The 24,508-nt window shown below is 36.0% G+C and overlaps 1 protein-coding gene across 8 annotated transcripts in view; it reads left to right on the top strand.

Moving 5' to 3' along the window:
* Positions 1-24,508, top strand: part of FKBP5 (FKBP prolyl isomerase 5) — a 209,689-nt gene that overhangs the window by 172,492 nt on the left and 12,689 nt on the right. For all 8 annotated transcript variants that reach the window (XM_074236456.1, XM_074236450.1, XM_074236452.1 and 5 more), the window contains 3 exons: positions 12,400-12,556; positions 14,381-14,471; positions 15,944-16,027. In XM_074236456.1, the coding sequence (XP_074092557.1) occupies positions 12,400-12,556; positions 14,381-14,471; positions 15,944-16,027 (332 nt within the window). The remainder of the gene's footprint in view (positions 1-12,399; positions 12,557-14,380; positions 14,472-15,943; positions 16,028-24,508) is intronic.

The following is a 24,508-nucleotide window of genomic DNA, read 5'->3' on the forward strand; positions in this document are numbered from 1 at the left end:
CTTTCATCAGATATTTGGAAGCCCTCAACTAAAGAGTAACTAAACTCCTGGTTGTCTCCAGCAATAGATGCACTGAGCAGAAGTTGTAAAGATTTTGATAGAGGTCCAAACACCTAACAGTGAAATGGTTTCAGGTTTAGGGTTTAATGGTTACTTTTTACTCCAGGTCTTCAGATATATGTTAAATGATGACTTGTCAATTATACTATAATAGGGAATTTTTTTTCATCTTCAGGTTTCTGTGTGCTTCCTTGTACCACTCTTATACACTTAGCAGCAGGAGCTCTATTCTGATACTGAATCTTGACCTCAGAAGAACCTGAGTGACTTTCAGCTCTCTGATATTCCTTCTTATACCATTTCCCTTATCTTTCACCCTCTTATACCCTCTAATTTGATGGTTTGAACATGTAGAGGCTGTGAAGAGCTGGTACATTCCAATAGTCCATAAAATCTTGGAGTACCACTGCTCTTGAAAATGAATCATTTTAGCAGTTTTTGAATACTGCATTTCATAAGTTGTTTGTTTTTCTTTTTCCAGACAGGGAAATTGTATAAGCAATTCAGAAATTTAGAGGAGGGCTATTGGATTTTTATTGACTTTAGGATGAAATATCAAATCCTCTGTACTAAGTATGTCATGTCAAGGTAATAGCATAGCACTTGGTATATGCTGAGCAGTGTTTTCATTCATTTGTTTAGTTTAAGTTTAAAAAGTACTTTTCCTTTAAAAAAAATTATCAACTAGGACCTCAATTTAATTAGATTCTGTAACACAAATTAAAATTTTTTTCTCTTAAAACTCTAGCCATTGATTCACATTTTAAAACAATAACAAATATAATATAAAATTTCTAGTTAAGATTGAAGAAGATAAAATAATGTAGAATTTGAAGTATATTTTTGCCTTCCACAATCAGTGTTGAAGCTGTGTATATTCAAATAGTTCTGTGGGGGTTTTATTTAACTCTCAGTTCTTACAGATTTTTCTATATTTCTTTAATGCATTTATGGGATAGCTATCCTCCATAAAAGGAATTTGAGAGAGTTAATTTAACATCATATTGAGTTGGGGAGTAGAGACCAATGAGGGAATAGTTTAGGATGGCTGATTTATTTACCCCCATGTCTGATGGAAGCAATGTCTGTCATATGTCCTCTGTGCTATATAGAAATGCTCTGTTCTGGTAAGTCTTTCAGAGAGGTAACAGATATTAAAAGTATGTCTTCCTTTCTCTGAATTACAATGGCAAAAAGCCTTGTTAGGCATGAAATAGAAATAAAAGAAACTTATTTGGCATAAATAAAGCAGTAGGGAAAAACCCTGACTGAGTGGGAATAGTCTGTGATAACCTAGTACTCTCAGGCCAGATAACCAATATTGTCCAATAGCAAAGTCATTTTACAACATTCTCATTCAAGTTCCAGTGACTTGGGAATAAGTGCAAAGATACTAGACATCACCACAATAATTAGAAAGGAAAAAATATATACTTACCAGAACTAAGTACATCTTTAGTGCTATTTGAGTTATGGAACCCCTTTCACTCTCTTTCTGCCTAAAACAAGCTGTACAATATTTGGATTCTTGCATTTCAGCTTTTGTTACTGCCACTCCTTTCCTTCCCTCGTTTTAATAGGAGTACAAATTGCTGTCTGCACATCCAATTCATCTGCTGGCCACATTCAGAACAGGGTGTTCTGTACTCTTCTAAACCAAATTGCTTTAGGCAGTGAGAGAACAATAAATCAGTACTTTAGCTTAAGTGACATTTTGTAGGCAATCTGAATTTACTTTCTGCAGTGAAACTTGAATAATCCATACAGAATCTAGTAATTTGGGTCCCTTTCAATTTGTGGGGATTTGGGAGCTATTGGAGGAAGACTTTTTTTCCCCTTTAAGATATATGCAGTCTGGAGAAGAAAGGTGAGGGATGTAGGGTGGTATGGAACTTTTTTTAATATGTATTTTTTCTCTACTAAAGAAAAATAATTTGGAAGCCCCCTGCTCTATGTCTTTATTTTCTGAGTATATCATGGTTTATTTATTCTGATAAGTAGTTGGCCAAGTTTAACATCATTTTTTTTTTCAAGGCAATAGGGTTAATTATTAAGTGTCCGAGGTCGGATTTGAACCCAGGTACTCCTGACTCCAGGGCCGGTGCTTTATCCACTGTGCCACCTAGCCACCCCGGGATCTTTTGATAATAGGAAGTCTCTGATGGTGGTAGTGAGCATTTGCACACCTAACATTGTAGATGCTAAGAATCAGTGGGTTTGAGCCTGACCAAGCACTTTAAAGTGTACAGGGCAAATTACAACTTGCCTATAGAGTTAATAAAGGCCTAAGTCCAATACTTTTATTGTCTGCATTGTGCTGCCTTCCCTTATTCTGGCTTTGAAATTTCAGACACTGTCAGTGCTCAATTTTAAAAATTATATTATTGATGCATTTTCATTTTTATATCATAGTCTTTTTAGGGGAAGAAAACAATTCTTCCTTCCTTCTCCCAGATTGAAGCCTCCCTTATTAGGAAATAAAGAAGACACATCCTACAGTGTAATTGTGTAATCATATACAGCATTCTATCCTGATAGTCCTTTTTTATTTTTTTTCAGTTACTGTGTTTGACTTCTTTTTAGTGATCTCACTTATGTTACTGTGGCACTGTGTATATTCATGTAGTTCTGTGAGGTTTTCTTTAACTCTCAATCAGTTCCTACAGATTTTTCTGTTTCTTTAATTCTCAAGATTCAACATTTCCTATTTAACATATAATACTACGTTATATTGAGGATCAAATGGCTAGATAACCTCATGGAAGCAACCGACCTGAGCTTGGACAGACTTCAGGAGATGAGGACCCTGGGGGGTGCTGTGGCCCAAATCAACAATATTGATATCCTCCATTTGTGCATTTATTCAGTGATTGATAGATACCCGTTCTTTGTCTTTTTATTCCTTGCATACAATAGGTTTTCAATTGTTTGCTGATTGGCTATGAACTAGCATGAAGAGCACTACTTTGAATAATTTTATATACAGGCAGTTCTGCTAGGACACAGCATATGCATACCTTAAAATCACCATACCATACTATACAATAAAAAGCCACAACACTTATGGGGAAAATGAGGCTAGGAGCACAACATTCAATTTTATACATGTTAAAACAGCTAAAAAAATTGTATACAGTGGTTTTTTCTGTGACCTAGCTCTATTATTCTGTTTCTGTAAGGTCAAACTGGCAAAGGTGGCTGCTATTAGAAAAATAGACAGTTTCAAAACAAATATTATAGCAGAATTGACTGTACATTAGACTTCTATTAATGTCTTTGACATCCTTGGAATATATGCCTGGTATAAAATTTCATAATTCATTGTCCTAGGTTCTAGGTAAAGAGTGGTTCAGGTCCATGTCAGAAAAGTGAGATCTGCTCTCAATTGAGATTTTAGAGACTGTCTTTTTTGATGTCTGTTTGTATTAGCTACTATCAGATTTTTACTTTTTTTCCCCCTTTTAGGCAATTATGAACACTGAGTTGGTTCTCACAATTAATTGAGAGAAATTAGTCACAAGAGGATTTTTTAAAATTTCTTAAATTCTTCCTGTAGCAGTTCTTTGTTATTATCTGACTTTAAAAGTGCCTTTATTTTGTTTATTTCAAAGAATCTTGCTAATTGACAGTCAATAAGCATTAATTAAGAATCTGCTATATCCCAGACACTATGCTAAGTGCTGAGAATACAAAGAAAGGGTAAAAGACAGTTCCTAAATTCAAAGAATTCATTCTAATGCAGGAGACAATGTGCAAATAACTATGTGCAAATAAGATGCATAAAGAATAAATTGGGGGCCACTAGGTAAAGCACTGGATAAAGCACCGGCCTTGGAGTCTGGAGTACCTGGGTTCAAATCTGGTCTCAGACAATAATTACCTAGCTGTGTGGCCTTGGACAAGCCACTTAACCCCATTTGCCTTGCAAAAACCTTAAAAAAAAAAAAAAGAAGAAGAAATTGGAACTAATCAATAGAGGGAAAGATTAGAATTAAGGAGGTTTAGGAAAAGCTTCTTGTGTAAAGTAGAATTTGAACTGAGGCTTGAAAGAAACTAGAAAAAGAGAAGGTGGGGGGAGCATTCCAGGCATTGGAGACAGGCAGGGGAGTACTGAGGTTATGAGATAAAATGTCTTGTTTGAAGAACAGAGTACAGTACAGAGGGAGGTAAAAAGGGGTGGTATAAGGTTTAAAAAAGACTGGAAAAGTGTGGGGCGGACTCTGAAGGGCTTTGGATGCCAAAGAGAGGAGATTATATTTGACCCTGGAGGTGATAGGTAGCTACTGGAATTTATTGAGTGGTAGAATGACGTGGCAGACTTGTGCTTTTGGCAGCTAAGGGCAGGACAGATTAGAGTGGGTGAAGATGTGGGACAGGGAAATAAATCAGTTTGCAACAGTTTGGCATGAAATGATAAGGGCCTGAATGAGGGTAATGATAGTGGCAGGGGAGAGAAGAGGTCTTATTTGAGAGATGTTTCAAAGGTAAAAATCAGCAAACTTTGGCAACAGATTGGATATGACAAGTGAAGATGACACTTAGGTTGCAAGTCTTGGTGATAGAATGAGAGTGAAATTGGAAAGAGGGAGGTTAGTGAAGTTGGAGAGGGACATTTAGGGGGAAAGATAATGAATTCAGTTTTGGACATCAGTTTTTTGAGGTTAGGATATCCACAGAAATCATCAGTACAAAAATAATAATTGAATCCACTGGAGCTAATGAGATGACCAAGTGAAATAGCATAAAGGAAGAAGAGAAGGGAACCTAGGAACCTAAACCCTATGGGACTTCACCTAGAGTTAGTGGGCATGGCGTGGATGAAGATCCATCAGAGGAGACTAAGAAGCAATGGTCATATTGGTAGGAAGACAACCAGGAGAAAATAGCATCATGAAAACTTAGAGAATTATAAGTGTCAAGGAGATCAGAATAGACAATGTCAAAGAGACCTCTGTAGGAAAGTAACTTTAGAGAGAACAGTTTGGGTGGAATGATGGACTCAGAAGTCAGACTGTAGAGAATTAAGAAGAGTTTAAGAAGAAAAGAAGTAGAGGCACCTATTACAGTTTTTCCATAAAAGGGAAGGAGGGGGAGGACAATTGCTAGTGATGATCAAGAGAGGATGGGAAGATAGGGGCATGTTTGTAGGCAGTAGGACAGCAGCTAGTAGATAAGGAGAAATTAAAGATAAGTGAGAATGAAAATAATAGAGTGTCCTCTAAACAATATGGTGGAGAAGACAAGATGAATTGAGATCACCTGCACATATAAAAAGGTATGTCTTGGCAGGTGAAAGAGCCACCTCATAAGTGAGACAGGGATGAAGATGAAGATAGTGACAGAAGACATCTAGGAAATGTAAATTGGGAAGGAAAGAAGAGGATGCACTCAGTGAATGGACTCAGTTTTTTTCAGTGAAATAAATACAAGGCAAGGTCCTCATCTAAGACAAGGAGCCATGAAAGATTTGAGGAAGGATGAAAATGTTTGGAAAAGTTGTATTAAGTTAGGGAGGTATAAAAGAATTGCTTTACTACAGCAAAGACACAGCTATGGTTGTGTAGCATAAATTTATAGTGTATCCAATCAGCTTATTTTTATGATTTTTCTCTAGTTTTGTGTGGTGCAGCACATATGTAGGAGCAAAGGTAGCAGATGGTTGAAGTTTGGACTGAGGCTTGGCAAGGCAAGATCAGCACTGGGATAAGGGAACAAGATCCTCATGGACAACAGAGTTGAACGGGTTCACCCAGGGATCAAAATGGAGAACGAGACTACTGAGTGATGCATTGAGCATTGAGCTTGGAAGTGACAATGGGGAACTACCAGTATTCCAGCTTCCAACCTTAATAAATAGGTATAACTAGTGCTGGAGAGAGTGACCAGTGAGAGCCAGATGAAAGGAATGAGAAAGAAAAAAATAAAATTTGTTACATACAGAGCATCTATTCCAGAGAACACAGTGGAAAGAATGAGTTGCTTTAGAGTGCAACATTAGGGGAGTTGGATTGAGGCAGGTGGAATAAGGGAATGGTCAAGGGAGGATGAAGAACAGTTTTGTGTAGAGACAGTAGGGAGTTTAGGAGCACTGGAATGGAGAGAATATAATTGGGTAGAAGTAAGTTCATTTTTGATGAATGGAGTTGGGAGTTTTTACTATAAGTAAAGATTCATCCCTAGGGTGTTACAGAGTTTAGATAAGACCAATACAAGGAGTTGATGGTGTAGCTGCTGGCTTACTTGAGTTCGGTTCTGCCTATGAGGAATCAATATTCAGACCCGGGAAAGCAAGGATGGAAATAAAATAAAAATGTATTAAGATAAGTTACAACACATAAGAAAATGGTAGGTAAAGAGAGACAGAGACAGAAGAGCTGTCAAGCAGAGTTGATTGGGTCAGAAAGTTAAAGGTGACTCAGGCAACTCAGCAGAGGTCCCATCCAGATTTTTATGGTCCTGCCCCTTATCCAGAGGGCAAAAGGTGAATTTCCTCTCCCCTTGTAGACCAGGAATTAGGTAGAAGGTGAAGCCTAAGGAGATCAGGATACAAATTTTACATTAAGATTACAAATTTTGTTTCTGTTGATTCATAATTCTTGTCAATTTACTTCTCAAGAGTAGGAAACTTTCACCCAATTTATCAAGATAGTTCCCAATTCTCTATGTCTCTTGCCTGCATCAATAGGATTGTGTTTCTGTCCTGTCCATGCAAGCAAGCCATGCTATTAGACAGGTACAAGGAGCAGGGAGAAATAGCATCTCCTGGCCAATATCACACATAGAGGACTTCTGTTGGCAGGAAAGTTCCCCCATTGATGAAAAGGGACCAGCACTTGATAGGATAGCATCATTCTAATTCCATTCTTCCAGATTAGACCAACAGGGAGAACTGCCTCTGCTATGGAATGGGATCTCTCTGAATCCCTTCTTGGTGGGAAGGGGCCAGATCACTAGACCATCTTGAAACGTGGAAATTCAGAGGAAGGGTCCTCTGCATGCAGGAAGAAACTATTGTATTTCCCCATGTATAAACTGCACCCTTTTTCAAAACATTTGAGGTCTAAAAACTGGGGTCCTCTTACACACAGTGGTTGTAGATTTTTTTACTTGCATTTTCTGCTTTTTCGCACTTGTTGTCTCTGCACTCATTGTTTCATATTTGTTACTAGTATATTAGGTCACATTTTGCCACATTCTGCCCAGAAATAACTCAGAAAAGATTTTCATACAGTGCTGAATTCAAGTTAAAAGTGAATGGAGGGGCGGCTAGGTGGTGCAGTGGCTAAAGCACCGGCCCTGGAGTCAGGAGTACCTGGGTTCAAATCCAGTCTCAGACATTTAATAATTACCTAGCTGTGTGGCCTTGGGCAAGCCACTTGACCCCATTTGCCTTGCAAAAACCTAAAAAAAAAAAGTGAATGGAAATCATGCTGCTGAATCTAAGCTTGTCCTCCATATGAGAAAACAATCCGAGACTGGCTATAAGAAGAAGAAACCCTAATAAAAGAGCAGAAGAAGGCCATGAGAGGCAAATCAGCCAAATGGCCTGAATTAGAGAGGGAATTGACGGTATGGATTGAAAAGCAAAGGGTGATTGGAATTCCCGTGTCCACAAAGATGGTTCAACAGGAGGCCAGAAGAGTTGCTGATTAAAAGAAAGAAGTGACTGATTTTAAAGGAGGACTAAATTGGTGCTTCAGATTATTGAAACAGAATGCACTAAGCATATGTCCACATACCAGACTTGCCCCCCCGGAGAGCTTGTGGTCAACCCCATACCAGAGCACGGGCAGGAAAGCAGTCAGAACTTCTCCTAAGATAGTGATGAAGAGTTTTATGAATTTAAAGATGAATAAAATTTGAGTTCAATAACTTTATGTAATACTTTTTTTCAAATTTCAGGCCCCAAAATTAAGCTGCATCTTATACATGGGGAAATACAATAGGTTCCTAGACTAGCATACTATGTGTGAAAATATTATACTTTATTTATTTTATTTTTTAGGTATTTGCAAGGCAAATGGGGTCAAGTGGCTTGCCCAAGGCCACCCAGCTAGGTAATTATTAAGTGTCTGAGGTTGGATTTGAACTCAGGGTACTCCTGACTCCAGGGCCGGTGCTTTATCCACTGTGCCACCTAGCTGCCCCTACTTTGTTTTTTAAAACATTTTTCTTTTCCCTTCTATTGGCATTTGTTACTATATCTTTACTGAATATGTGGGTGGATTATGATATTTAGAGAACATATCTATGTGTATATATACATATAATTATATAATTAATTATTATTAATTTTATTACACATATAATTTTTAATGCCTCAGTTTCCTCATCTATAAAATGAGAATAATAACATCTATTGCCTAAGGGTCATTGTGAGGATAAAATGAGATTAATTTTTTAGGGGGTTTTTTTTGCAAGGCAATGGGGTTAAGTGGCTTGCCCAAGGCCACACAGCTAGGCAATTATTAAGTGTCTGAGACCGGATTTGAACTCAGGTACTCCCGACTCCAGGGCCGGTGCTCTATCCACTGCGCCACCTAGCCGCCCCCAAAATGAGATTAACTGTTAAGAGTTTTTATAAGCCTTAAAACCTATATAAATGCTATCAATTATTATTATTATTAATGAATTAAATCATAGTGTCAAACTGAAAAAGAGACTATATCAATGTGTAATTCAGGATCATTTTGAAAATCCCTTCATTTTCTGTTTTCAAACGAGATCAACTTTATAAGCTTCACTTGTAGCTAATACTATTAGTAAGCAATAAGAGAAAGTAATGTGTTTATAATCTTATGAAATACTTCTAGAACTTACAACCTCATAAATTAAGTTTCCATTAGTCTAATTAATTGAAATTCCTCTACCCTTAGCAAGCCTTTTCAAAAATAGGACTATATTATAGGGTGTTTTTTTTTTTTTAATTTCTGTTTTGGGGCAGCTAGGTGGCGCAGTGGGTAGAGCACCGGCCCCTGGAGTCGGGAGGACCTGAGTTCAAATCCGGTCTCAGACACTTAATAATTGCCTGTGTGGCCTTGTGCAAGTCACTTAACCTCATTGCCTTAAATAAGTAAGATTTAAATATATAAAATATATATTTCTTTTTTAAATGTTCAAAATATTTAGGTAAGCAAACTTTTTCCTCAAAATGTTTCCTTGGAAACATCAGTTCAGTAAATTAATAATGAAAAGGGATTTATTATGTGTCAGCCACTAATAACCATAGAGACAAATATAAAAGCTGACCTCCAGGAGCTTACATTCCAGAGGAGTGGTAGTCTAGGAAGTCTTAAGAGGTGAGTGGAACAGTAAGGACAGTCAATTAGTAAGCCCTTTCCAGAATCAGTAGTAGTGTTGACTTGATTACTTGCAGTTTTTGATGGAAAGGTAGAAGGGAGGAAAACAAGTTAAGGAAAAAAAGATAAGAATCTCTGTTCCCACAGAGGTCAGAGCTTAGTGTCACAATTTCTCTTAATACATGGTTTCTAGAGATATAATCTGGAAGATGGAAAAGCAGTAGTGCATCAAGACAAAGTTATGGTCAGGACCTGTAACAATAACTTAAAGGTTTATGGGATTCTAGGCTCTAGAACCAGAAAGGATGATAGTGATAATCTGATCAAACTCTTATATTTTATAAATGAGAAAATTGAGGTTGAAAGGCCAAGTGCCCAAGAATACCCAGTTACATGAATTTTTGTTTGTTTTAGGTTGGGGTTTTTTTTGGCAAGGTTAAGTGACTTACCTAAGGTCACGCAGCTAGGTAAATATTATGTATCTGAGAGCACATTTGAACTCAGGTCCTCCTGACTCCAGGGTCAGTGCTCTATCCACTGCGCCACCTAGCTGCCCTGATACATGGATTTAAACTGAGGTTTTCTGATTCCAAGTCAACTCTACAAATTTAATGTTTTCTTCTTTAAAAACCTTATGAGATAGTATTAAGTATCATTATTCCCATTTTAGAGATGTGGAAGCTAAAATTAAATGACTGTGGTCACATAGATTGTGGGTAGTTGAGCTGGAATTTGAAACTAGATCTTCTTATATAGTCTAGAAATACCAGTACCCTAAGATCATTTCGAAACCAGTTTGTTTACAGTAAGGACTTGAAAATTATTTTACTAACTTTCTTCCAAAATGACTACCTAAATAGCAAAACCTTGAAGTTCATATTAAATTGAATAATGATCAAGAAATTCAATGAGAAGTTACAGTAAATAACTTCTACCAACTGCACAAAAGTCATCTAGAATCCCATAAATAATAGAAAAGGGAACCCCTTTAACAAATTTAGCATCAACAATACTGGCAAAGAGGGGCTAGGTGGCGCAGTGGATAGAGCACTGGCCTTGGAGTCAGGAGGACCTGAGTTCAAATCCAGCCTCAGACACTTAATAATTACATAGCCATGTGGCCTTGGGCAAGCCACTTAACCCCATTGCCTTGAAAAATCTAAAGGAAAAAAAAGAGGGAAACAATACTGGCAAAAAGACAGAACATGTAAAATTCAGGGTCCAGAGGTAGCAAGAATAAAGTTTCCCCAAGAAAATCTCATGGTAAGAACCTTGAAAGCCTTAAAAGAAGTAGCTGCATTCAGGAACCAGCAGCCAATGCTCAGGATACCACACGGCTCAGGATACCACAGGGCTCAAACTAAGACATTGGTCCCAGGGATTCTGAAGTGTCCCTAACAATCTGTCCTGAGATTCCAAAGAAAGAGCCCTGAAAAATCAGTTTCCAACCTCAACCTTAATAGAGGACTAGAGGCAGAGGTTCATATCAGAACCCAGAGTAAAAACCAAACTAGAATGACCAAAAGCTCAGCAGCGGATGGAGCCTGACCCTGACACAAAGTCTTAGGTCAGGAAAGATAAGCACCATTATCAAATAAAAATCTCCCAAAAGAAAGACTGAATAACTCCAAAACACATGTAAGCAGAAACCCAAAGGAAAAAATCAATTTTCTACAAGATCTACATGAAAGAAGAAATGAAGCAGCAGAGATAAGAATTGAAAGGATAATATTTAGCTTAGAAGAGACCACAGTAAGCTTTCTGGTAATTCTCCGGCATTTATCAAAATTTCTGGAATGCAACAGGTACCTAATAATTTTTTTTATTATTCATTCGTTCATTCATTCAGTTGGATATAAATTTTTTTTCTTAAAGGATAGCTATGTAAGGAAAAATGTCTGCTTCCAAATTACAATACCTTGAATTAACTCTTTTCTCATAGTACTTCTAAGATTAGATCAATATGGCCAATATTTGTTTTTTGGACCTTAAAAACATTCTAGTTCTATCCTATTTAGAAAATATTGAGCCAAATTCTAGTTTTTCATTGCTGTAAAAAAAAGTCACTAATCTAATTCTACTTATGATCTCTTTGGTACTACCCAACTGTAAACTTCTTTGATTTCATGATCTAACCCTGTAAGAGAGTCCTAGCCTTCAAGAAGTTTACATTATTAAAAAAAAAAAAAGACAACAAGTAATGGGGAGTATTTTAAATAGAAGTCAAAAATAGTGATTGGAGAAATAGGGCAATCTGTTGCTAGGAATATTAATATTAATTATATTATTGCTTTCAAAGCTATAGATTTTTAATGACATGGTACAGAGATGGTCATGAAGTGGTTTCAAGGGCTAAGACTAGGTGATATGATAATTAGTCAGAATCCAGTATTACAAGGGGTAGGATCTTTAGTTCCAGGCATTTTTATAATACAGTTTTATCAACCATCTTTTACTAATGAAAAACATATAGAGATTGAATGAGTTGTCCACAGTCACAAAATTAGTCAATTTATAGCCCCTTTTCAGTTTATCTTTTTACCTTCCCAATCTAACGATCAATTCATAAAACTCTGAACTTGAGCAGAAAGAACAGTGGTAAACAGTAAGAATTTAATAATTGAGGAAACTGAAATTTGAAAAGCTGTAGTAAATATTTACTTAATAAACAGAGAAAGAGCCAGTGAGTAGGTATATGCCTTTAAGCCCAAATACCAGGGAAACTGAGGGTTGGTGGTTCTCTGGAGCTTGGGAGTTGTGCTACAGAGGTCTAAGTCAATCAAATGCTACACTAAATCAAGGATCAATGTGATAAACCCCATATGTTAGAATTAGAGTAACTCAAAGCTTCCATGCTTATTAATAGTGAGATCAGGCCCATTAGCAGTCCTGTATTTTTAGTTTGGACAATATAGGGAAAATCACTTTTAAAAAAATACATAATAGATATATAGATATAGATATAGATATACCCAGACCCCAAGGAGGATAATTTTCTGCTTTTTGCTCACTTTAATGACTTTTCTCTCTTTCCTTTCAGTCCATCTGAAAGGTTCCTGTGGTAACAGGACATTTGATTGCAGAGATGTAGTATTTGTTGTTGGAGAAGGTGAAGACCATGACATTCCCATAGGAATTGACAAAGCCCTAGAGAAAATGCAGAGAGAAGAACATTGTATGCTGTATCTTGGACCAAGGTACGTAACATGCCTGATGAGTATATTACAGTGAGATCATCTGAAATGCAAAACCACTCTCATTTTCCTAAACTTTAGATTGTTCTCAACTTAAATTGACATTAACAGTTAAAACAATTAATTTAAGATTACTGGAGACCTTGGAATGAAGTTAATAAGTTTGATATTATCTTCATCCATGTTGTGAATTCTGAGCACATTTAATTAAAGTAACAGTGTGATATGTAGTGGAAAAGAATATTGAACTTAGAGTCAAGAGATCTGGTTTTGAATTCCACCTCTGACCTTTACAGGCTGTGTGAAGGGACAAATAATCTTTCTCTGCTTCAGTATCTTCATCTGAAAAATGAGAGTAATTAATATTGTGATGATCAAATGAGATGGCATACATAAAACACTTTGAAAGCCTCATAGTGCTATATAGATGTAAATTATTATTAATAATAATTTTTTGACTTATATGTTTGCTTTCATAGGCAGCACTTACAGAATAGGGTGTCTTTTTCCTTTATTCTATATAGGCATTGACAGAAGGACTTAGAATATAGCTTCCATCATTTTCTTCCTTCTTTGCTAAATATAGTACAGTCATGGTAGGATAAGGGGCCCATAGTTGATTTACTACCCACTTAAATATGTGCTACCCGTTCTAATATTGGCCTCTGTAAGAAAGTATGTACTTCCTGGATTTAAAGGCAGTAACCAGGAGATGACTCATTTTTGCCTACATTTTTCCCAGCACAAGTTGATCCATTAGCACTTCTAAGCTTAAAACTATTGGAGACTTAGACAGTCTCTTAGGGAAACATTTTTTTGTAACTTATTACCCTTTGTCTATCATTTTAGTAACAGTGATCCAGATGCCACTCACTCATCTAACTTGACAAATTTTTCCCAATTTATATGGTAACCTCCTCCAAGACTATTAACATTATACCAACATAACCATAGAACTATATGGTGAGATATATTGTGAAGGGGATCTAGAGTTGAATAACAATAACAAGATTAGGGGGATGGCTAGGTGGCGCAGTGGATAAAGCACCGGCCCTGGAGTCAGGAGGACCTGGGTTCAAATCCGGTCTCAGACACTTAATTACCTAGCTGTGTGGCCTTGGGCAAGCCACTTAACCCCATTTGCCTTGCAAAAAACCTAAAAAAAAAAAACAATAACAAGATTAGGCAGTTTTATTTATTTTTATAGGAAATATGCTTTTGTAGGAGGATTTGATTCTATTTTGGAAAATGTCTCTGTGTTAAAATGTGTCAGTTCAAATAAATAAAAAAGATAGAAATATCTTCCAAAGCTTGCAGCTTTGGTTATTTGTATTATCTGTGATTCCCATTAAAAAAAAAACAAACTTGAAGAAATACAAGGACATATTTCCCCTTCTGAAATATGAGCCATGTTTTCATTGATCCAGTTGAAAGTGACAATTCCTTGGAAATGGCTTTTAAAATACATTTCTGCCAAACAACCAGTCCAGCTCTAATAATGATTCTGATTTGCTCTAGCAATCTTTTTGATAAAACTCATAAAAGACTTCTCCCACAAGGATAACTATTCTTTATTAATGAAAAGGTAAATGTCACTCTAATTAAACAGCATTTAAGATCACATTGAATAATTCCCCCCCCCCTAAATAGTAAGGGTGAGAATAAAATAACACGAACTTGATTCCAGTAGTCAATATCTAACTTGTCACTGATGTTGGTAGCTTTCAGATTAATAACTCTATTGGGTGATACCTTAGAAGAAGATTCAACAAGGTCCCCAAAAGTACCCTGATTCCTTAAAGTCCTAGTTTCTGTTCTCTATTTCAGATATGGCTTTGGAGAGGCTGGGAAACCAGAATTTGGCATTGAGCCTAATGCTGAACTTGTATATGAAGTTATTCTCAAGAGCTTCGAAAAGGTAAAAATATAAAAACTTCAAACTGATAGAATTTTTCCCCATGTCCCCCAAGCAGTAGTTTATGTTAGTAGTTAGATATCTGTGTTTGTTGGCATTATGTTTGCTACTTTAGTGTTTATAGTTTTTGCATATCAATAACAGTGCAACATAGCTAATATACCAACCCGGGCCTTCACTGCTCTTGTTTTGTTGGTGTGTGTCAGCCTATTTCACTGTTTTTTGGGTGAAATCCAAGACTTGTTCCTTTATTTGTTCCTAGACTTGTTCTTTCTGTACTTTTTTCTGGGTTGAGGACAAAAAGGTTCATACTCTGCCAAGCACTTCCATAGGGAGAGCACTTTTTCAGTTCTGAACAGATTGTACCCTTTGCAGGAATCTTGAGATTGGGGCCTACAGGAAAGAGCCCCACACCATTAGCTAACATACCAAGCAGCATGGGTTATACTATGTTCTAAACTCGGCTTTTTATATTCTGGACCACCAAAGACTGATAAGCCTTCTCACTATGGAATCTTCATTTCATCTGCTCAAGTGAGGAAGAAAAAAGAGAATGTTTTTATAGCTTACTGTGAACTCCACAACTTTCATACTTACTCAGACCTAGTTTTTGACTCCCAAAAAAAGTGATGTTATAAGACCTGCAACTTCTAGAGAAAACATCAGATCTTTCTTCAATCTCTAAAGGGCAAGATATTATGTTAAGTCTTTTTTCATTCTCCACCCTTCAAGGCCTCTCTACAGCATTTTATACTATTGACCACCCTTCACCTTTCCATTTTCCTTATATATCCTTTCTCTATGATCCATTAAAACTTTCTGCTCTTTATTCACAGTACTGATTCTCTTTTCTCTTTACTTTTTACTGGACATTCCCCATGCATAGAATGTACTCACATCTACCATATAGAATTCCTTCCTTTAACACTCAGTGGAGGGGCAGCTAGTGACACAGTGGGTAGAGCACAGGTCCTGGAGTCAGGAGGACCTGAGTTAAAATTCAACTTCAGATACTTAATAATTACCTAGCTATGTGGTCTTAGGCAAGTCATTTAACTGCATTGCCTTGCAAAAAAAAAAAGACTCACTACAAAGACACCTTTCTATATAAAACCTGTCTATACAAATTGCCCCCCAAAGGCCTTCCTTCCCAAAACTTCCTTGTATTAATTTTATATTTATATTCTATCTGAGTAAGATGTAATCTCCTTGTCTTTGTATGACTAGCAACTAGCATATAACTAACTGGCCTGTTGGTTCATTGGTTTATTAACCATGGAGAGTTAATTCTTCAAATAATGTTAAAAACATTAGCCAGATGTAGAATTTCAGAAGTGGCAATCAAATTTAAGCTGTAAATTTTAAAGTCTGTATTATTCTTTAAAGGTTTCTGTTGGTTAAAGGGGTAGAGGAGCCTCTGGCTTATGCTATTATCCATGCTACTATCTAATTATTATTAAAAATGTTGTCTACAGGCCAAAGAATCCTGGGAGATGGACACCAAAGAAAAACTTGAACAGGCTGCTATTGTGAAAGAGAAGGGAACAGTGTACTTCAAGGTATGTGAATCAAAGTGTTTTCTTTTCAAAGTATCCCTTTTGAGAAAAATTGGAACCTTTATAAAATGAAAGAACTTTAATCACTTCCATTATCCTCAATAAGAGTTGATGAATAAGATTGGAGAAAGAATATCTGAAGACAATCCAACTGCTCTTTTCAGCTACCTTTTAAAATAAGTAAATAACAAGAATATATAGCAAACTGTAAACTTTATTAGTAAAAATTTGCTATCCCTGAACACCATCTGTATCCAGAGAAAGAATTGTGGACTTCAAACAAAGACCAAAGACTATTACTTTCAAATAGAAAAAAAAAAGTTACCTTATTATGTAATGTTGTTGTCTCATACTTTATTTTTCTTCCTTACGGATATGATTTCTCTCTCATCGCATTCAACTGAGATCATTGTATAACATGGAACCAATGTAAAGACTAATAGAAGGCCTTCTGTGGAGGGGGGGGGGACAAGAATGGGGGGAAAATTGTAAAACTCAAAATAAATAAAATCTTTCTAAAAAAAATTGGACAACTGGTTAAAAAAAAAAGAAATTTGCTCTCCCTTCTCCTTTATATGTTTTTACTATGCCAGGCAAAGGAAAGGAAAACACTCCCTAATTTTATAGGAGAGAGCTAAGAGGAGTTACATGTGAATTTCTGTAAGTTCAGATCATCTCTGCTCTCCCTTTTTGAGAATATTCAAAAGTTTCTGAGAGTCATGGCATGTGGTATTAAGTTAAAGTCATTAGTTTGTTTTGAAATCTCCTGCCTATTTTCTAGTATACTATTTTACTATAGGAGATAATAAATCCCAAAGCTACCAAAGTATGGTGAAATAACATTTAGTTCAAATACTTTTCCCCAAAGAAAATGTTTTTCCTTAGAGGAAGTTGGAAGTAACTCTTTTTCCCCCCTATATTTAGCAGTTGAGTATTGTTAGACTAGGAAGAGGGCCATTGTATATACGGAAGTCTGTCTGTCTGTGTCCCTCTCCTTACTATTTGACGATGATTTGGGATTAGATAGGTTCATCAAACATACCTAAAAAAATATAATCCATGTATAGAGTGAGAAATTATCTTCCAGGGACAGATAGGTGGTACAGTGGATAGAGCACCAGCTGTGGAGTCAGGTGAACATCTTCCAGCAAAACCCAAATAATTAAAAATTAAATTCAAGAGATATTTAATAAACACAGCCTTGTGCCTATTTTTGATAGCATTGCCTATAGATCAGAAATATGAGAAATGTGAGGGACAGATAAGATCATTTTTGCTTTTAAGCTCTGAAGGAAGAAACTTAGTCAAGAAATAAATTTAATTCTATATGATAAATAATCACATTCTAAAAGACATCAAAAGAAAAAATTTTTTAAATATCCTAAAGCTATTAATGGAAAGACTTCATTTTGCGCAAGACTACAAATCAGATTCTATAGTCTGGTCTCAGCTCTATCACTGATAATGTGATTTTAGGCTCCTCTGTAGGCTTTTGTGTTTTTCTTCATCTGTGAAAAATGAAGGGTTGGATAAGATGAACTGTAAGATCCCTTCTAACTGTAAAATCCCCTTCTTGTCAAGGAAGTTTATAATATTACATCCTATTTTCTGATCAAGACATGATCCATGCTTTCCAACCACTTAATTGAAATTAAAAATAATCTGACTCCTTTAATTTGATCCTTATGTAAGGTAGGAAGAACTTTTCCTATATAATTCCCTAAGAATACTTGTCCCAGTCCCCAGAGTATCATTGTTTACTCTGTTAATCAGGTCCCCTAAATATACTTTAATAATTACTCAGTCCCTCTAATTGCTTATTATTTCAATAAATTGATAGTTTATCAGAAATTCATTTCAATAAATTAAGCTCTATTTGGAGAAAAACAAAGATAAATTAAGATATAGTCTTTACCCTCAGGAAACTTATAATCTAGTAGAAAGGATAGGATATGTACGAAGTTAAATATTACAAAATAGAAGCATAGTACCATAAAAGACTACATGCAGATTTCCAAAAGTATGAATATATTCCATTATACATGTTCTCTTATAGATAATCAAAAGAGCTTAAAGAATAAAGTAATGGATTTGAAGTCAGGCTTACCTGAGTTTGAATACTACCTAGGTTCCTAGTTATATGATCCAGGGTAAGCTTCTATAAGATCTTTAAGCCTCAGTTTGGTCATCTATAAATAGGAGATAATGTGTTATAAGGATCAAATAAATTTAAAAATTTAAAGCCCATTGCAAATGTTAAAACACTATATAAATAGTGTTTTTATTTATTATTAGTAGTAGATTTTTAAGGTAAGTCTAATTTTGTCCCTGCATTTTCATAGTCCCTATTTCAAGAAGATATTTAATTTGTCCTATATTTTAAGACCTCTGTCTTGTCCTTTCAAGGTGAAAGTCTAGAAATGATAGTAAAATTAAAAATGTAGATGAAAATCTAGCATTTTAAGTCAAAGTATTTTGTAAATGTGAAAGCATTTTATAAGTGGCACCTATTATTATCATCATTATTATGTGGGGGCAGCTAGGTGGCACAGTGAAAAGAGCACCAGCCCTAGAGACAGGAGGACCTGAATTCAAATCCAGTATCAGATACTTAATAACTGCCTGTGTAACCTTGGGCAAGTCACTTAACCCCATTTGCCTTGCAAAAGCAAAAAAAAAGCAAACTTATTCAAATGTTTCTTTTGATGGTCACTAAATTTAGAATTTTTAAAACTATGGTCTTGGGGAGAAATTGGGTTGTGTTAACTATTTCAATATAAGAATAGAGTTTTACCTGAAGTCCAGTTATTGTTGTTGTTTGTCCTTTGTCCTTTATTCTCAAAGAGTGATGGCATGACATGCAAGTGAATTGGATCTAAGTGAGGGAAGACTGCAGAGTCACCAGCTTCACTTCTTGCAGAACCATCTAGGTTCCATTAGTGGTCAGATATGGATCTGGACCACTAGAGATGACCCTGGATGCAGTAGGAAACCTTGGTCTTTTCAAGCTAAGGTTTTAATTGATCTCAGTTTGACTGGGACAACACCCATTCAGTATTTAAGTCTAGGTAAGAAAGAAATGAGGTAGAGATTGGGTTCTTTACACTAGTCAAAAAAAAAAAAAAATCAGCCTAGGAGAGGAAGACACTCAGGGTTTTTGGCCAAAAAGAAACAATTGCTATTTACCAATTTGCCAATCTGGACACAATGACCAAGGATTAATCAATCACCAAACTTTAATAAAGAGCCTTCCATATTAGAATTCAACATTAGGATACAAAGAAAAAGTAAACTGAGCGCTGCTCTCCAGGACTTATTTTCTAATTTTTAAAATGTGTATATAAATAAGTACATAAAAGATACATACAGAGTTGCTGAAAGGTCCTCATAGAGGTGAAGGCACTAGCACGTGGGGAAAGCAGAGAAAGGTCTTCCTAATGAGATAGAATTTTTAGCTAAGTTTTAAAGAAAACCTGGGAGTCTAAAAGGTAGGGGTCCATTGTTCTTTCTTCTATGTCATCCTGCCTTCAGTGCTGATTTACATAACTCTTTAATGTGCAGTTTTATAAATAAACAACATATCCCTTCCAGATTTATAATTGGATTGTTTTTGGTATTTCTTTGCAGTTAGTCCTCTTTTCACTTTATATTTTTTCTTGCTGTTTACATTTTATTTGTGAGGCATTATATATGTCATAAACTATTTTCATCATCAAAGACAGAATCACCATAATTCATCTATCACAGTATTGGATGTGCTTGTAGGAGAGATAGATATGATAATAAAGAGAAAAAAATAGGGAAAACAGCTTGACTGGGACAAGTATTTATAAGAAACAGTAGTTTTAAACCTCATATTTGTGAATACTTTTAGCATTCTGATAGCTATATTTGAATATAATTTGTTTCCTTATAATCCTATATATGTATTGTGAATTTTAAAACATTTTTCAGAGAAGGAACTTCACTACTCTTCCAAAAGTTTCCATGCATTAAAAATGGTAAGAACCAGAAGCAATAACATTGTGAGAGTTATGAGTCATTAAATTCACAAGATATCTGAAAGAAATGAAAGAGGGGAAAAATCATACTGAACAAATGACAACAAAAGTGCTTTTAGAAAAGGTAGAAGATGAAATTTTAATTGGGAAGCCAGGAAAGGTTAGTAATCAAAGCAGAGGAGAGAGTGTATTCTGGGCATGGGAGAAAAGACAGAGTATTTTATTATTTATGCAATAGACCAATGTCACTGGTTCAGAGAGTACATGTCAGGAAGTAAGGTGTAAGAAGACTGGAAAGGTTTCGGGGGACTAGGTCATGAAGGGCTTTGAATTCAAGACAGCATTTTATATTTGAGCCTGGAGGTGTTAGGGAGCCATAGAACTTGGGGGGGACTGGGGGGACAAAATGTAGCATAATGGGACCTGCACTTTAGGATGGACTAAAGGACCTACCTGAACTTTGTAGACTGAAGGGAGGGTCCATTGGAGTGGGGGTGGGGTTGAAGATTAGAATCTGACTTGACTCAACCTTGGGCTATTTCAATAATCAATGTGTGAGGTAATGAGGACTGCCCTAGAATGGTGGCAGAGTCAGAGTTAAAGAGGAGATGAATATGAGAAATGTTGCAAAGGTGAAATCTAAGGTCTTGGCAACAGCTTGGAAAAAGGGAAAGGATATGAAAGATAGTGAGAATCCAGGATGACTTCTGAGTTGTAAGCTTGAAGGGACTGAGAGAATGGTGTTGCCCTCTACAATGATAGAATAGGTAGGAAGGGCTGGGTTTAAGGAGAGAGATAATGAGTTCTGTTTTGGACATACTGAGTTTAAGATGTCTACTGGATATCCAATTCAAAAATGTCATTTGGAGATTTCATATTGAAGGTCAACAGAGAGTTTGGGGCAGGAAAGAGATTGGAAAATAATCATCTTACAGATAGTAATTAAAGCCATGGGAACTTACCAAGTGACATAGTACAGAGTAGAAAGGAAAAGAAAGCTTGGGCCAGAATCCTGAGGAACATCTACGGTTACAAGGTATGATCTAAAAGTGAATCCAACAAAGGAGACAGGGATGGAGTGATAATCAAGGTAGGAGGAAAACCAGAGAGAGAATGGTCAACAGTGTTGAAGACAGCAGAGAGGTCAAGGAAAATGATGGTTGAGAAACGGCCATTGAATTTGGCCTTTTGGTATTCTTAGAGGAAGCAATTTTGGTAAAATGATAAAGTTGGAAGGCAGTTTGTAAGAGGGTAAGAAAAGAGAGAAAATGAAGGCATTTATTGTGGGGACTTTTTCAAGGAGTTTAGCTTCAATGGGTAAAAGAAAATAATAACAGAGATAGATGGTGGGGGGGGTATAGTTATGTTTATAGGTAATAGGAAATGAGCCAGGAGAGAAATTGAAAATAAGGAAAAGAATGGGGATGCCATGGGGAGCAATCTGTTGAAGGAGACAGGATTGAATGGGATCAGTTGCTAAGGAATAATCATGTGAAATAGACTTGTGAGAGTTGCAGAAAGCATGAATGATAGGAAAAGAGATAGAAGGGAAAAGAGGTCAAAGCTAATGGCCTCAATTTTTTTCTGTAAAATAAAAAAAGTTCTATAGAGTTTGTCCATTTGTGTATCTTTATGGGACAGTAGAAATGGCTTGTGGGTTGGTGTCAGGATTAAATAGAAGGAAAGAGGGGGGTTGAATTTCCCTAAGGAAATCAAAGGTCTTTTAATGCCCCCAGACTTCTGGAAACAAAACACTAAAATTCTACCAGTTTTGTATGGCCCCAAGACATAGAACATCAGTCTACAAGGAATTGAAAACATTAATTTGACCCAGAGAGAAGATGAGAGGCATAAGATGGATGTGAACAAGCCACAACATATAATTTTGAAGAACAGGAATAAAAAATATGTGATGGGAAGAGAAGACAGACTATTCATTTGATTAGAAGAAAATAACAGTTTGAATGCTTCACTGGTATCCTTAAGATGCAATGAGAAATTGAGGAAGGTATTTAGCAATGGCCTCTTAACATGTCAAAGACCCTCCCTCAAGCCCACCCCCCACCATTGCAAACCTAGATCTCTTCTGTACTCCTATCATATTCAGTCTTTATCCTTAGGAAGTGTACATGTTGTGTCACACACACACACACACACACACACACTCCCTCCACCCCACAGAGCAGGACCTAGCAGTGCCTTTGATGTGAAAAGTACAGTCTGCTATGATTTTGACATATATCTAAAAATTACTGTACTATATAAAATCATATAATAAAAAGCACACGACTTCCCTGGGGGGGATGAGGTTAGGGACACAACATTGAAAAATCCCATCAATGGCACATAAATAGATAGGAATCTTAACAAAAATAGTAGCACAATATTTAAGAAATACATACTACAATAAATAGGAGGTGCTGTTTGACTTGTGCCATGGTTTCCATAGATACTGCACTGGCAAAGTCAGCAAGAGGACAATGTTGGGGGGCCACCACTTCAGGAAGGGGTCCAAGAAAATTTGACCAAAGCAGAAGGTGGAGGATCTGTACCAGAAGATACATATACTCTATGACATGTTTGGGGTGTTGAATGGATTTTTTTTAATATAGAAAAGTTAATAAATACAGAAGAATAGGAAAATACAACCTTCCAGGATAATAGATACCATTATTTGAGGTACCTGGTAGATGTTTGAGGTATTTTGTATGTTCCCTCCAACTCAGTTCAACTGAGTACAGTTTTTTTTTGTATTCTCACTGTTTGTTGCAGATGAAATCATGTATATAAGCAAATGAAAAATTCTCATTGTGTTCAAATTGTTCCCTAATATGTCAATTGCATTGGAACAAATTGACATTTTCATAACAAGTGTTGTGGCAGAACTGAGTGTACTTTAATGAATACAAGGTTTTCCAGAGGCCTTAGTGCAATTTAATAACTTAAATAGCTTAAACTTTAGTAGCTTAAAACTGCAGCAAGACCTTTGGGACGCTTTATTTATTTAAATTAATTAATTGCATAACAATAAATGGTATTCTTGTCTCATCAGTCTTGCTTCACCATTCTCTAACTGGGCACTTGAGTTATTTGCAGGATTTTGTTTTGGTCCATTTTAAATAGAATTATAAATATCTTGGTACAAATAGATCTTTTTAAAATTTAGTCTATATTCCCAGTAGAGAGATTATTGGGTCAAAGGTTTCATTCCATGCTTCCTGAACCACTGAGTTTTTATTTTAACTTTTGTAAATAACTGAAAACTCACTTGTACTCTTTAGTTTTCATTTGGTATTTTCAGATAATATTTATGTCCTTGGTATTGTACAAGTAAGTCAAACAATTGAGGCTCCTTCTGTAAAGACTGTACAGGGTATTGCCATTCCTTATTTTAAAAATATAAGATTATCAGTGATAAGGGACCATCAATTGAAGACTTTGATGTGCTCTTGCAGACCTTGTCTGTATGCATTGTAGTCTGGTGCCCCCTAGTGTTGATCTTAAGAAAAAATCAGATGGTTTTTTTTTTTTTTGATCTTTCTCTAGCCCAAGAGTTCTCAAACTTTTTGGTCTCAGGACTCCTGTAAACGTAAAAAAATTATTGAGGACACTAAAAGAGCTTTTGTTCATGTGGGGGGGGTGAATATGTATGTATTTGCTATGTTAAAATTAAACCTGTTTAATTTTTTAGATATTTGTTAATTTTAAAATAATAATAATAAACCCATTTATAACATAAATAACTTTTTATGAAAAACAACTTTTCCAAAAGAAAAAAATTAGTGAAAAGATTTGCATTGTTTTACAAATTTAAACTTTTTTCAGATCTCTTACGTTTGGCATTATAGAAAGACAATTATATTTTCCTATCTCCCTTAATATCTGTTGATATATGTTGTCCTAGTTATAATATATATGAAGAAAATCCAACCTTACACAGAAAGGTAGTTGGAAGAGGGAGGAGCATTTTAATCCAACAAATAGCACTTTTGAGAGAATAGAAACTGATGTACTATTTACTGCTCCCTGCGCAGCCTTGCCAATCTAATTTATAACGATAATTTATAGTATTGAGACTAAGAAATGAGTATAGTTATAGTTTGGAATAACAAGAAATAGAAGCCATTGAAAACTACTTGCAAGAAATGAGAATCAGTGGGGTGGCTAGGTGGCGCAATGGACAGAGCACCGGCCCTGGAGTCAGGAATACCTGAGTTCAAATCCAGACTCAGACATTTAATAATTACCTAGCTGTGTGGCCTTGGGCAAGCCACTTAACCCCATTGCCTTGTAAAAAAAAAATGAGAATGAAGTTCATCAAAAGGAAGACTCCAACATCCTTTGTTCTCTGGAAGAAAAAGTTTAAATTACTAGATATTTAATAAGGCTATTATTTCTGAAGCATTCTAAGTTTTCCATTTCCCTTCATCTATTGAAATACTTGGTTCTCAGGGGGCAGTTAGACGATGAAGTGGATAGAGTA

The sequence above is a fragment of the Macrotis lagotis genome, chromosome 5 (genome assembly GCF_037893015.1).
Source record: "Macrotis lagotis isolate mMagLag1 chromosome 5, bilby.v1.9.chrom.fasta, whole genome shotgun sequence".
Classification (NCBI taxonomy): Eukaryota; Metazoa; Chordata; class Mammalia; order Peramelemorphia; family Peramelidae; genus Macrotis; species Macrotis lagotis.